Raw genomic sequence first — 11,543 nt, forward strand, 5'->3', positions numbered from 1 at the left:
AACCGGACTTGGCCCTGCAGAAGCCATGCTGCTTCTACTTCTGTAGGGCTTGTTCTTCTATATGCTTGGTTATATTATGCTTAACCACCAGTTTTCACAAGGACAGATGCTAAGCTAATTGACCTTTAATTTGCAGGATGGTCCCTGGATCCCTTTTAAAAAATTAACGTTACATTGGCTACTTTCCAATCCTCAGATCTGATGGTCAAGTTACAAATTTCTGTTAGATCAGTAATTCCACAACTGACTTCTTTGAGAACTCCCTGGGGCTTCAGCTACCAGGTGTGAAGGAAAAACTCCAGCTACACCAAAACACAGCCAGTTCAAAGGAAAGAAGGGCTGCTGGGGGTCTTTTGTGGGAAATGTCACCTTGGGAGGCTTGATAGTGCCTAAATTCAGGACCTTGCTGTGCTTGGACATTAACCCTTTCTCCCACAAAGGGCTAGCTCACAGCAATAGCAATTCCTCAGTCCAATTCCTCATACCCTAGACACTAAAAGTGCCTTCCTTAGATTTCTGAGTTTATGGAATGGCCACCCCAACCCACTGTATACTGTTATATTTTAGGCTCTATAAAATGGCAGCTGATAGGTCTAGGCAGCGGGGATAAAACAGTTAAGAGGAGAACGTGGAAGGTGAGTAGCATTAGACAGCCATTAAATGGCTCTTAGAAACTGCATGGGAACTGAGCAGGGCCTGACAACTCCATTTGGCGAACTCACCACCACAGGAGCCAGCAATGTGAGCACATCCCTCCCTTCAATACCCCCCCTACTCCTACTCCATCAAGATGGGCAGGTAGGGAGCTGAACTAGCACATTAGCAGCCTCCCCACCCCCACCCCTACTTAAAAGGTCAATACTGGCCTGGAACGTGTCTTTCATTAGCTCTTAAGCTAATGTCCCTCTTAATGTCCACACATTCTGCTTTTTAAGATGAGCAATATGAGGTCTCATAAAAATGCATTTATTTCAGAATATACAAAACTTACAAATGCACTTAGGTCAAGGACCTAGCTAGTGATAGTGTTCAAGTAGACATGTCAGTGTTTTCACTGGTGGTGGAGAGGGGGAACTTCAGCGGAAGAAGAAACCTGAGATGTAAGCAACTACAAGGAAAGTGGGGGAAGTGCTATCATGAGATAGGCTGCTTCCTTCTTTGGTATCTGACCACTGCACCCCAATCAGAAGTGTGAGTGCTGTAGAAGTGCACTAAGCTCACTTTGGGGCAACCATCTTCAAAGCAGCCACGCGTCCGGACAAGAAAAATGGTACCCAGATTCTTGAGTCTAATACTCCCCAAACAAACAGCTCTTCCACCCCTGGCATTTAAAAAGGCAAGTCTGCTTATGACACAGTGTTCTTGTGCCAAAAAAGGCATGTGTAGTGAAAGGGAAAGAGAGAGATACCTCCCCTTCCTGTAGGCACATCTTGTGGGCAGGATATTTGGCAGGCAAGTACAGAGAGGAAGGTGGCCACCAGTCAGAATCAAGGCACCACTTTGAGACAAGGAGGGGAGGGTGCCCTGAGAACTGGCTTGCAGTGTGGGTGGTAGCTGTAGGGTACACAAAGCTTCTCATTGCCAGGACATGGTATGTTTCAAATCCATCTCCCTCCACAACCAAGCTGTGAAGCACCACAGTCATCGCTGTCCCAAGTGCCTAGTGCCAGCATTTGCAACCAAGGCTTCCCTACAGACAAGCCTAACAGATAGGATCGGCCACCTTCTTCCTGGGGCGACCTCGTGGAACCCGTGCTGAGCCCTGCAGAGGAGCACAAAGTGTGAGTGTTCAGGCATGCAGACCCCAGCCTCACACCCTCTCCCTTTGCCAGCACAAGCCAGGGCAATTCCCAGGCTGTGCCCACCACCCAAGGGTCTCACCTCTTTGATAGGCGACTTCTTCACCATGCGGAGGCTCTGGGTCCTGGCCAGTGGCTTGGAAAGCAAAGGCTTCTTGCTGTGGCCCCTTACGCCAGTAGAGAGCTCAGAGTCTGACCAGCAGTCCTCTTCGTTGCTGTCAGAGCCCAGCTGTTGAGGAGACGCCCTGTGTCCTATGAAACAACCAAGAGTGGCAGGCAAGGAAGGCTGGAGTTTTTCTCATGCCTGTTTTAACACCCTGTAGATACAGCTGCAACAGGAGCCCAGGAAGTTAGAGGGGGGGGTGTCTTCTTTCCTCCTTGCAATTGCTGATGATGCAGAGGGAGGGAAAGGAGCAAACTGGCACGCCAGCTATTGTTGGATTGTCATCTGCCCCAGTCAACACAGCCAATGGTCAAACACCCTTCCCCACGTGTTGTTCATGAGACAGAAACAGTGGCAAGCTCTCTGTCCACTCCCTCCCTGCCATGCATAATTCTACGAATGTCTTCCACGTCACTTCTTGTATGCCTTATCGCTAAACTAAAAAGTCACAAACATGGCAAGCTTTCCTTAGAGGGGAGTTGCTCCTCCACCCCCTTGATCATTGTGGATGCCAGCAGTTCCAAGCGTTTTCTGGGCTCGCTCACCTATTGGCCTCCGGCGGAGCTCCTGTTCCTCCAGGTACAGGGGATCAGAGTAATGCACAGGAGCCGTGTCTGGGATGGAACGCAGGTCCTGCATGCTGAAGCTACGCAAATGCCCGGCCAGGGCCCCCTGACTCTGAACAAGGGGAGACAAAGGGAGGAATGAAGCAGAGATCTGTATGCAAACAAAAGTCCACCTTCAAGGGCCGCTCATTCCCCAAAGGCAAAAAAAAGCTTTGCTTCCAAAAATATTTCCTGGAGGTAATTTTTTCCCCACCATGGAGAAGTAACCAGCATGATATGGATACTGCTCCTCACCCCAATTGTGTTTGGGGAAGATGAAAGGAATACATAGGGTTAAACAGAGCTGGCAGAACAGGACTGAGCAGAGAGAACTGCCACTTTTAACTGACATCACATGAGACAAGCTAACCCAGATATTTAGAATGCTGGCATGTTTCTTGCTGGTTTTAATTTTTGAATGTTTTAATTGCTTTTACTGTTTTATTCTTTTTGTAAACCGCTTTGAGGTTTTCTGAAATTAAGCAGTATATGCATTTTATGAAATACATTTAATAAATAAGGAGAAATGAGACAAAGAGGGGTGTCCTCTGCCAAAGGAGGGGGACACAACTGATAAATGACTCCCAAAAGCAGAATTCCCACAAATCCCCTCTGGTAGGACCTTCTTAAAGAGTGTGCAGAATGCGAGGCAATCCAGAGCTTCAGCCATACAGGGATATATCTAAACATCACCACCTCCACAAGTAGAGGTCTATTTCAGAGGCATCCAGAGAAGGAACCAGCCCAAGCTGGGAAGCGTAATCCTGCTCAAAGGCCTAAGCATCTGCCTTGGTGCCACACTCCCAGTAAGAGCTGGGAGTAAGCCCAATTTTGTTCTATGTTCGTGCACAGATGTGGATTGTTAAAATGAGGTCACCCTACCAGCTCCTTCCCACAGGTGGCAAAGCTTACTGCAGGCAGCATCTGGTCAATTGGGAAATGCAACTGAGTCCAGAAAACTACCCAGATTCTGGCAGGTTACATCTCAGTCAGCTGGGGTGAGAGGTTGCTTAGCATGCTTCAACCACCCTCCATGGCCTGGCAATGCTGAGCTGGGAACTGGCAAGGCCACAGGGGGCTTTAGTGCAACAGACAAGGCTACTACATTACACGCTTAGGAATGTGACAGCAGCACATCTCTTCCTTCCCCAAAGCCTCCAGGGCTGTTGCTTGTTGCCCAAGCTAGCCTGCCACCCCATCCCCTTCCTAGCCAATATGCAGAGGAAACGTGGTTACTTTTGCCGCAGCTTGGACAGCAGCTGTGGCTGCGACATTGAGGCTCCTCTTCCCAAAGCTCAGGAGTGTCTCGTAGCCACGCTCCTGGGCCTGAAGGATGAGCTGATCAATTTCCTGCAGGGAAAGAGGAAGAGAGAGAGGGAGAGATTGTATGAAATGCACGTGCCTCTGGCAGAGCTAAATAAGCAATAGGCAAAGCACATTGAAGGCTGGAACATTTGGTGACCAAAACCTCCATGCATGTAGTAACTCCCACACAGAAGCTTCCAGAAATCCTTTGCTCATCCAGAACTGGATGGAAAACTGAAGGAGTGGCTCACCTGGTGCCAGAACCCTGAATGCCTCCCCCCTTCCCGGAAGCGGATGGTCTGTTCCAGGATTACTCTCACCTTTTCTTTGTGGGATAATGTGGGATGTACAAATTTGCGGTACAGCCAGCCAGCCCCCCTGGTGTATGGAGACAACAGCCAAATGACAAATCCCATTTTGATCTCATAGTAGAAGGGGAACCTGTTCAGCAGAAAACACAGTTGTGAGACCAGGGGCTTTGGGATCTTTTCTGTTCAACAGCTTACATGTCTATGTAGCTCATTGAAACAAGGGGGTGGGGAGAGAGGGAGAGGGAGAACAGCAACTCACCAGTAAATGAAAGTATCTGCGAGGGTCTCTGTGATCATGAAGAGGGCAAACACAATCCAGTACATCATCCAGCGGACCTGCCAAGTCACCAGGAAGTGTTAGGTCCCTCCTAGTCAATGAGATGCGAATGCCTGGGGAAACCCTGCCCTGCTACGTACGGAGAAACTGGTCTCAGGTGGCACCCAAATCTTCAGCTCTTGATGTGGAATTGCACCATGGAGACACAGTAGGTCAACAAAGGTAAAGAGACACCAGTCACAATATGACTGTCCCCCATCTAACTTTGGTTTATTAATCATCATGCCAAGTGTGTCCTCCAAGCCGCAAGTGTCTTTAATTTGCAACACACCCTGGAAATAGAGAGCCACAATCCTGGTCCCCGGGATGAGAAGAACATAAGAGCATATAAGAAGAGCCTGCTGGATAAGGCCAATGGCCCATCTAGTCCAGTAGCTGACCAGATGTCCCAGTGGAAAACCTCCAAGCAGGATTCGAGTGCAAGAGCCCTTTCCCCTCCTGCAGTTTCCAGCAACTGGTATTCAGAAGCACTGTGGCCTCCAACTGCTGAGGCAGAGCGTAGCCGTCATGGCTAGTAGCTATTAATAGCCCACTTCTTGATGAATTTGTCTAATCCAGTTTTGAAGACATCAAGGTTGGTGGCTATCATTGCCTCCTGTGGGAGGGAGTTCCATAGTCTAACTTTGTGCTTGCATTAAGAAGTCCTCCCTTTTGTCTGTCCTGAATCTTTCAATGTTCAGCTTCATTGGATGTCCACCAGTTCTAGAAGGTCCTGCCCCAGTCACCCACTGCACCTCAGGCAAGAAGAGGGACAGACAGCAGGACCCCTGAGGAGGAGCATCATGTGGGAGAAGACAACCCAAAGGGAAGCCATTCAGGACCCCGGAGGAGGAGCATCATGTGGGAGAAGACAACCCAAAGGGAAGCCATTCAGTGCCACTTGTAGTCCCCAAGGCAGCCCCACAAAAAGTGCATGGTGCTCAATGCCACAGCTGAGCACGGATGCCCCTGGCTCTGGAAAGCAGAGCACCTGGCTGTTTTAGCCAAGCACTGTGGGAAATAAATTTGTTTTATTTCTACAGTAGCCCTGGGCACTGTGGCCACAGAAGAATCTGCCCACTCTTGAAGCCACTCATGAACACTTACAGTCCTGAGATGGCATCAACCCACAGCTTGACTCAACTACATTTTCAGGTTAAGTACGGACCCCCCGAACGAATTTAATTCGTATCCGGAGGGTCCACTGTACTGTATTCAGAATCTGGGGGTTACTTCATTCTCCCCCCCCCCCAATCACTTACATATTCCCGGATATTTTTCGTTTTCACAGCCTTGTAGGAAGCATAGGCAGGGTAGAGCATCCCAAGCACCAGCCTGTAACGGAAAGGGGGCGTCAAGCAGGCAGGCCAGCACCGGTACAATCCAGCTAGGATCCACAGGCACCACTGCTTCGCATAGCGCTGCACCTTGGCCTTCACAGCCTCCATGGCTGTCCCAGAGAATATACTTTTCTGACCTTGGGGTTTGGCAGGAAGGGTGCAAGAGGCCTTCAAGCACCAGGCAGGCTGCCAACTGCACTGAGCAGCTCAGGCACTCTCAAGGAACATTTCTGGGGCCTTCTTCCCTCCTACACACATGCCTTGGGTTGCTCAATGAGAAGTGGGACCGGCTCAACAAGCTCCTCGGCCAGGCCTTCCTTGGCTGCTGGGTGTAAACAAAAGGGCAGCTTCTGTTTACACCCAGCATCAGAGACCATCATCAGAGACATAAGCATCAAGCCCTTCCAGGAGCCTCCAAGACAGGAAGCCCACCTCAGTCCCCCATGAAATCTAAGAATCTCCCCAGCCCCCGACTCAAAACTGCAGGGATGTTGTGTAGAGCATTCCACCATCTTGTTGGCACCATAACATATATGGAAACGGGATATTTGATCAGGGTTACCATAGCTCAGTGGAAGAGTACCTGGTTGTACACAGAAGGGCCTAGGTTCATTCTCCAGCATTTGCAGGGAGGTCTGGGAAAGATCTTTCTCTAAGATGCTGAAGATCCCCTGCCAGACAATTCTGAACTAGATGGACCAATGGTCCAACTCAGTATAAGGCAACAGCATTTCTGAGGAAGGAGCTCTACACAACCAAACAACCATTGTAGGGGGTTGGGCTAGGTGACCCTGGCAGTCCCTTCCAACTCTACAATTCTATGATTCTGAATCCACGGGATGCTTCTAGAACAGGCATCCCCAAACTGCGACCCTCCAGATGTTTTGGCCTACAACTCCCATGATCCCTAGCTAACAGGACCTGTGGTCAGGGATGATGGGAATTGTAGTCCAAAACATCTGGAGGGCTGAGGTTTGGGGATGCCTGTTCTAGAACTATTGATGGCATGCCTGAAAAGATTCAGTTCCCCAGTCTGGTGCCCTTGAAATGTTCTGGATCACAGCTCTCATTGGCTCCCCCTGCAGTGCTCCCACTCTATGGGCCACGCTGGCTGAATCTGATGAAAATCATACTCCAAGACACCTGGAAGGCACCAGGTTCAAAGCAAAGACTGAAATAAACTGAGGGCCATTAGTCTGCAGGTAAGCAAAATTGAGGCAGGTTATATTTAAGAAAAATAGCGGCAGGGAGGCTGAACAATTGTTTACTGAGAAAGATGAGCAAGCAATACAGTATCTTGAAACTACAAGGGTGAAGATTTAGAACTTTATAAAAAAATAAAAATAAAAATTGTCCAGTAGCACCTCAGAGACCAACTAAGTTTGTTCTTGGTATGATCATGCACACGAAAGCTCATACCAAGAACAAACTTAGTTGGTGGTCTCTAAGGTGCTACTGGAAAATTATATATCTACTGCGTCAGACCAACACAGCTACCTACCTGGATTTAGAACTTGCAAGATTTAAGCTTTAGTGTTTATGGTGCATCAGAGTTTCTCTGCATCAGAGAAGCCCAGCATTATGTGGCTCCTTCCACACTAGCATGACTCCTCTCTCAAGGATGCCAAGCTGGGGATCATAGACATATAGGAATTGGGTCATCAAATCCAGCCAATAGTCATCTAATTGTGAGGCACCAGAAGAAAACCCGACTACCACAGGAGTCAAGTGCAAAACACTCCTCAGCATTTTGCCAGTTGTGCAAACAGAGAGGAGAGGGCATGTCTTGTCATGTCTTGCATTCAGGACTCGAAGAGCATAATATGGCTTGTCGTGTCTTGCATTCAGGACTCGAAGAGCATAATATAACCTTTGGCTCCTTTGAGCAAAGACCAAGTTTATTGGTGGAGCTGAAGGAACATTGCAAGTTTCAAGAAACCAGCATCAAGATTTAGGTGCCCTGAGGGCCCCCAACCACCCTGTCAAACCTGAGGATTATAAAGGAAATGAAAAATTAAAGGGAAAAAGGTCTCTATTACTAAGGAAAGGGAAAATGCTCTATTGTCTCTGTTCTTTCCACAGATCCGCAACTGAATGGCATCCATGCCCCTGGCACAGCACCCGACTCCCACCCCGCCTACAGCCCTGAGTCAATTCCATGAGAGTTATTCATGCCAAGCCTCCAGAACACACTTTCTCAATGGGCACCCTTGTTACACATACACTTGGCCTGGCGTTAAAGGCATCCCACAAGCATCCAAGTTACACTCCATCATGGAACCAGAGTGCATCTAAAACAGCAGCGTTCCACAAGTGCGTGTGGAAGTGCCAGAACTTTCCTTACTTTTTATTAATCTTATTTATTTATTTTTGCAATGCGTTTTAATGTATTTTACAGCGTTGTTACCTGCCCTGGGACCTTAGGAGAAAGGGCAGGCAGTAAACTGAAATAATAATAATAATAATAATAATAATAATAATAATAATAATAATAATAATAAGTGTGTGTTTTGGGGGTGCTCCCTGGCGTATGGGAGCCAGGGTGCCACTCAAAGGGCTGAACCCTCGCAGCTTCGCCTCACGGAACGCCGCGGGGTCCGCATCAGGCTGAGCCCTGGGAGCGACGCGGGGTTCCCCAGAGGCCATCCAGTCGTCCCACCACCAGATCCCGAATGCAGCCCAACTCACACCAAGACGCGGTACAGGATCCAGGAGATCATGGCCGGGGCCTCCGGGGCCCCGGAGGCGTCTCTGCTTCCTCCGCCTGGGCCGCTTCAGCCAAAGACGCTCCGCTGGCGATGTCCCGACCCCGGCGGCGGCGAAAACAGGTGCGGCAACCTCCCCTCGCCAACCGTTTGAATGTTGGTGCCGGTGCGCACGCGCGGCCCCCTCGCGCACCAACGGCTCTGCCTGCCTCCCGATAGGCTGCCCTGGGCCCTGCCTCTTGCGGGTGGGCGAATTAGGAGGCAGAGAGAGGCCGACGGTTGCTGCCCCTTGGTTGTGCTGGCGGCTGCTACCCTTCCGCCCTCTCTGACTGGCTTGAGGAGATCTAAGTAGCCTCTTCCGCCAGCTTGGTGCCTTCTCGAGGCGTTTTGGGACTACCACTCCCATCAGCCCCTGGAGGGGGATAGTTCCGGCCCGGGTGTGGCCTAACCGCGGAAGAGGCTGATGGGAGTGGTAGTCCAAAACATCCCTGCTTCTTTTAATTTTTTTTTGTAATTTTTTGTGCTACAGTGTGCGCTACAATTTGAATTCTAAGAATTCATATATAAGAACACACACCAAAAATGCAGCATCTAGCAAAGCACATTACAATTGCTACAAAACACAGAAAAATTGATCAGCCAGGACCACCAGCAATTTTCAAGTGGTCCGTGTTCAGCAGGGACTGCCAACTTGAATAAAATATTGGGGGGGGGAGTAAGCCCTGCCCTGCATAATCGATCACATGGGACGGTGCACAGACACCATTCGAATGGCAATGCTAACCAACTTTTGGCGGGGACAACTCCTCAAATATGTTATGGGGGTGGCAAATTCATAGCTGTCAAGTTTTCCCTTTTCTTGCGAGGAAGCCTATTCAGCATAAGGGAATTTCCCTTTTAAAAAAAAAGAGAGAGAACTTGACAGCTATGGTGGCAAAGACCCTTAGCCCCTAGGAGTTGCTTCCTATGGTGTTGAGGGAGGGAAATTTGGGAATCCGTGTTCTAGTTCAAGGCTGTCATCTCTCAGATAGGGGATCTCGAACTCTGAGAGTTCAAGAGGAGGGTTTATGTTTCCGTAGTTCCATCTCTCTCATTTGGCAGCAGATAGGATTAGAATGTCAATAAGTCATAGAGTTGTAGAGTTGGAAGGGATCTCGTGGGTCATCTAGTCCAACCCCCATGTTACAGAAAATAGGGCTCCACCCTACATAATCTCTAAGACAGGCATAGGCAACCTTGGCTCTCCAGATGTTTTGGAACTACAACTCGCATGGTCCCTAGCTAACGGGGCCAGTGGTCAGGGATCATGGGAGTTGTAGTTCCAAAACATCTGGAAAGCCAAGGTTGCCTATGCCTGCTCTAAGACTTTATTCCTCATTTAAAAGGGTCACATTTCCCCTTTAAACCAGAACTTTACAATCAGTGTTTTCACATGCACAACAGTCCCCCCTGCTGGAGTGTTTTGCTGCCTGGGAAAAAAATCAATTCATAACTCTCATCTTTGTAAATAAGATATTTTATGAATGAATAATAGGTTTTATGAATGATACTCCCGCCAAAACATTGTTGGCATCCATCTGTTTCGAGAGATAATAGAGTGCACCTCCAGGGGTGAAGTCAAACCGCTGCATTAGTGGCACCAAAGTGACCTGCCTGAGGCACAAGCCTGGGGAGTGTGTATGGAGGTCCTGGGCCAGCCAGACGACAACACACCCAACAACACACCGCCTCCTCTCACTGCTCGCAGCCTCACTGATGTGGTCCAAAGGAAAGCAGAGAAATAGGTTTGGCACTAGCTGAGCTGCCTGCAGGAATTGCCAAAAGGGGTACATCTTGGAGACTAACCATCTTGGAGACTCCACTCCAGATTTGTGAAGGGTTTACTCCTTAGCCTTTTCTTCTCCTGGAGATATTCCACAAGGCAGCAGATATTTAGGATCAGACTTCTCCTTCTCCTAGATGGGCTACCTTCCCAGGTTGAAAAGTCCCATCTTCCCTTCACTTCCCTGTACAGCATGTGCAGAAACCGCCTTCTTGTCTTGTCTGCTCAATCTGCCGGAGCCTGTCTTTGCATGCAGGGGAAGTCTCTAAATCATTGAGGGTTTGAGACCTATCGGCTACCCCCACCTGGTTTAGCTGGCCAATCAGCCAAAACATGACAGTGAGCATAAAAGGGGAAGAGGGGGAACATGTTTGGTTCACATCTGACCTTGGCAGTCACCTCTGCCGGCAGTAGTCAGGAACTCCTAAACAGGCTGCAGATAGGTCATTAATTGGTAGGTTGGGTTCTTGTCAACAAAATAGTGAGTGAGACCTGTCAAACAGAGGTCTTTTGTGTATCAGTGGTTAAACCACTGAGCCTAGGGCTTGCTGATCAGAAGGTTGGCGGTTCAAATCCCTGTGACGGGGTGAGCTCCCGTTGCTTGGTCCCAGCTCCTGCCAACCTAGCAGTTCGAAAGAACGTCAAAATGCAAGTAGATAAATAGGAACCGCTACAGCGGGAAGGTAAACGGCGTTTCCATGTGCTGCTCTGGTTTGCCAGAAGCGGCTTTGTCATGCTGGCCACATGACCCGGAAGCTATACGCCGGCTCGCTCGGCCAATAATGCGAGATGAGCGCGCAACCCCAGAGTCGGTCACAACTGGACCTAATGGTCAGGGGTCCCTTTACCTTTACCTTTAGGAGTGCGAGAAAAACAAACCCAGATAAATACAATATCTAAAGAAGTGGATACAATATGTCAGAAAGATGAATGGCAGACCTGGATGGGCTATTTACAACGTATCATGATGGACAAGTTGGAAAAACATGTAACCTATGCATGCTCCGGTTTTTGCTGGAACTTTATAAAGTTTTAAAAGTTGTTCCCCACTTTGGGGCTCTTCTTTTTCCTTTTGTTGGAGAAGGGAGAGAGACTGCTGCAAGAGATCAGTAAAGACCAGGTTTAAAGAGCCTGCCTTGCTTTCTTTTACTTGATTGTCATCTCTGTTTTGTTTCTC

At 48.8% G+C, this 11,543-nt stretch overlaps 1 protein-coding gene across 2 annotated transcripts; it reads right to left on the minus strand.

The window, feature by feature from the left end:
• Nucleotides 1–950: 950 nt before the first annotated feature.
• On the minus strand, nucleotides 951–8,768 carry REEP4 (receptor accessory protein 4). 2 transcript variants are annotated; one of them, XM_060276381.1, is made up of 8 exons: nucleotides 8,528–8,768; nucleotides 5,762–5,834; nucleotides 4,443–4,519; nucleotides 4,193–4,313; nucleotides 3,804–3,917; nucleotides 2,508–2,640; nucleotides 1,882–2,051; nucleotides 951–1,762 (listed from the first exon to the last, which is right to left on the minus strand). In XM_060276381.1, the coding sequence occupies exons 1-8, from the start codon at nucleotides 8,557–8,559 to the stop codon at nucleotides 1,703–1,705; spliced, it is 780 nt and encodes a 259-aa protein (XP_060132364.1). In that variant the 5' UTR covers nucleotides 8,560–8,768; the 3' UTR covers nucleotides 951–1,702. The 2 variants fall into 2 exon arrangements, with proteins under 2 accessions (XP_060132364.1, XP_060132363.1); XM_060276380.1 differs by lacking the exon at nucleotides 8,528–8,768 and having other exon boundaries at nucleotides 5,762–6,816.
• Between the last annotated feature and the right edge of the window lie 2,775 nt (nucleotides 8,769–11,543).

The sequence above is a fragment of the Zootoca vivipara genome, chromosome 6, assembly GCF_963506605.1.
Source record: "Zootoca vivipara chromosome 6, rZooViv1.1, whole genome shotgun sequence".
In the NCBI taxonomy this organism is placed as follows: domain Eukaryota; kingdom Metazoa; phylum Chordata; class Lepidosauria; order Squamata; family Lacertidae; genus Zootoca; species Zootoca vivipara.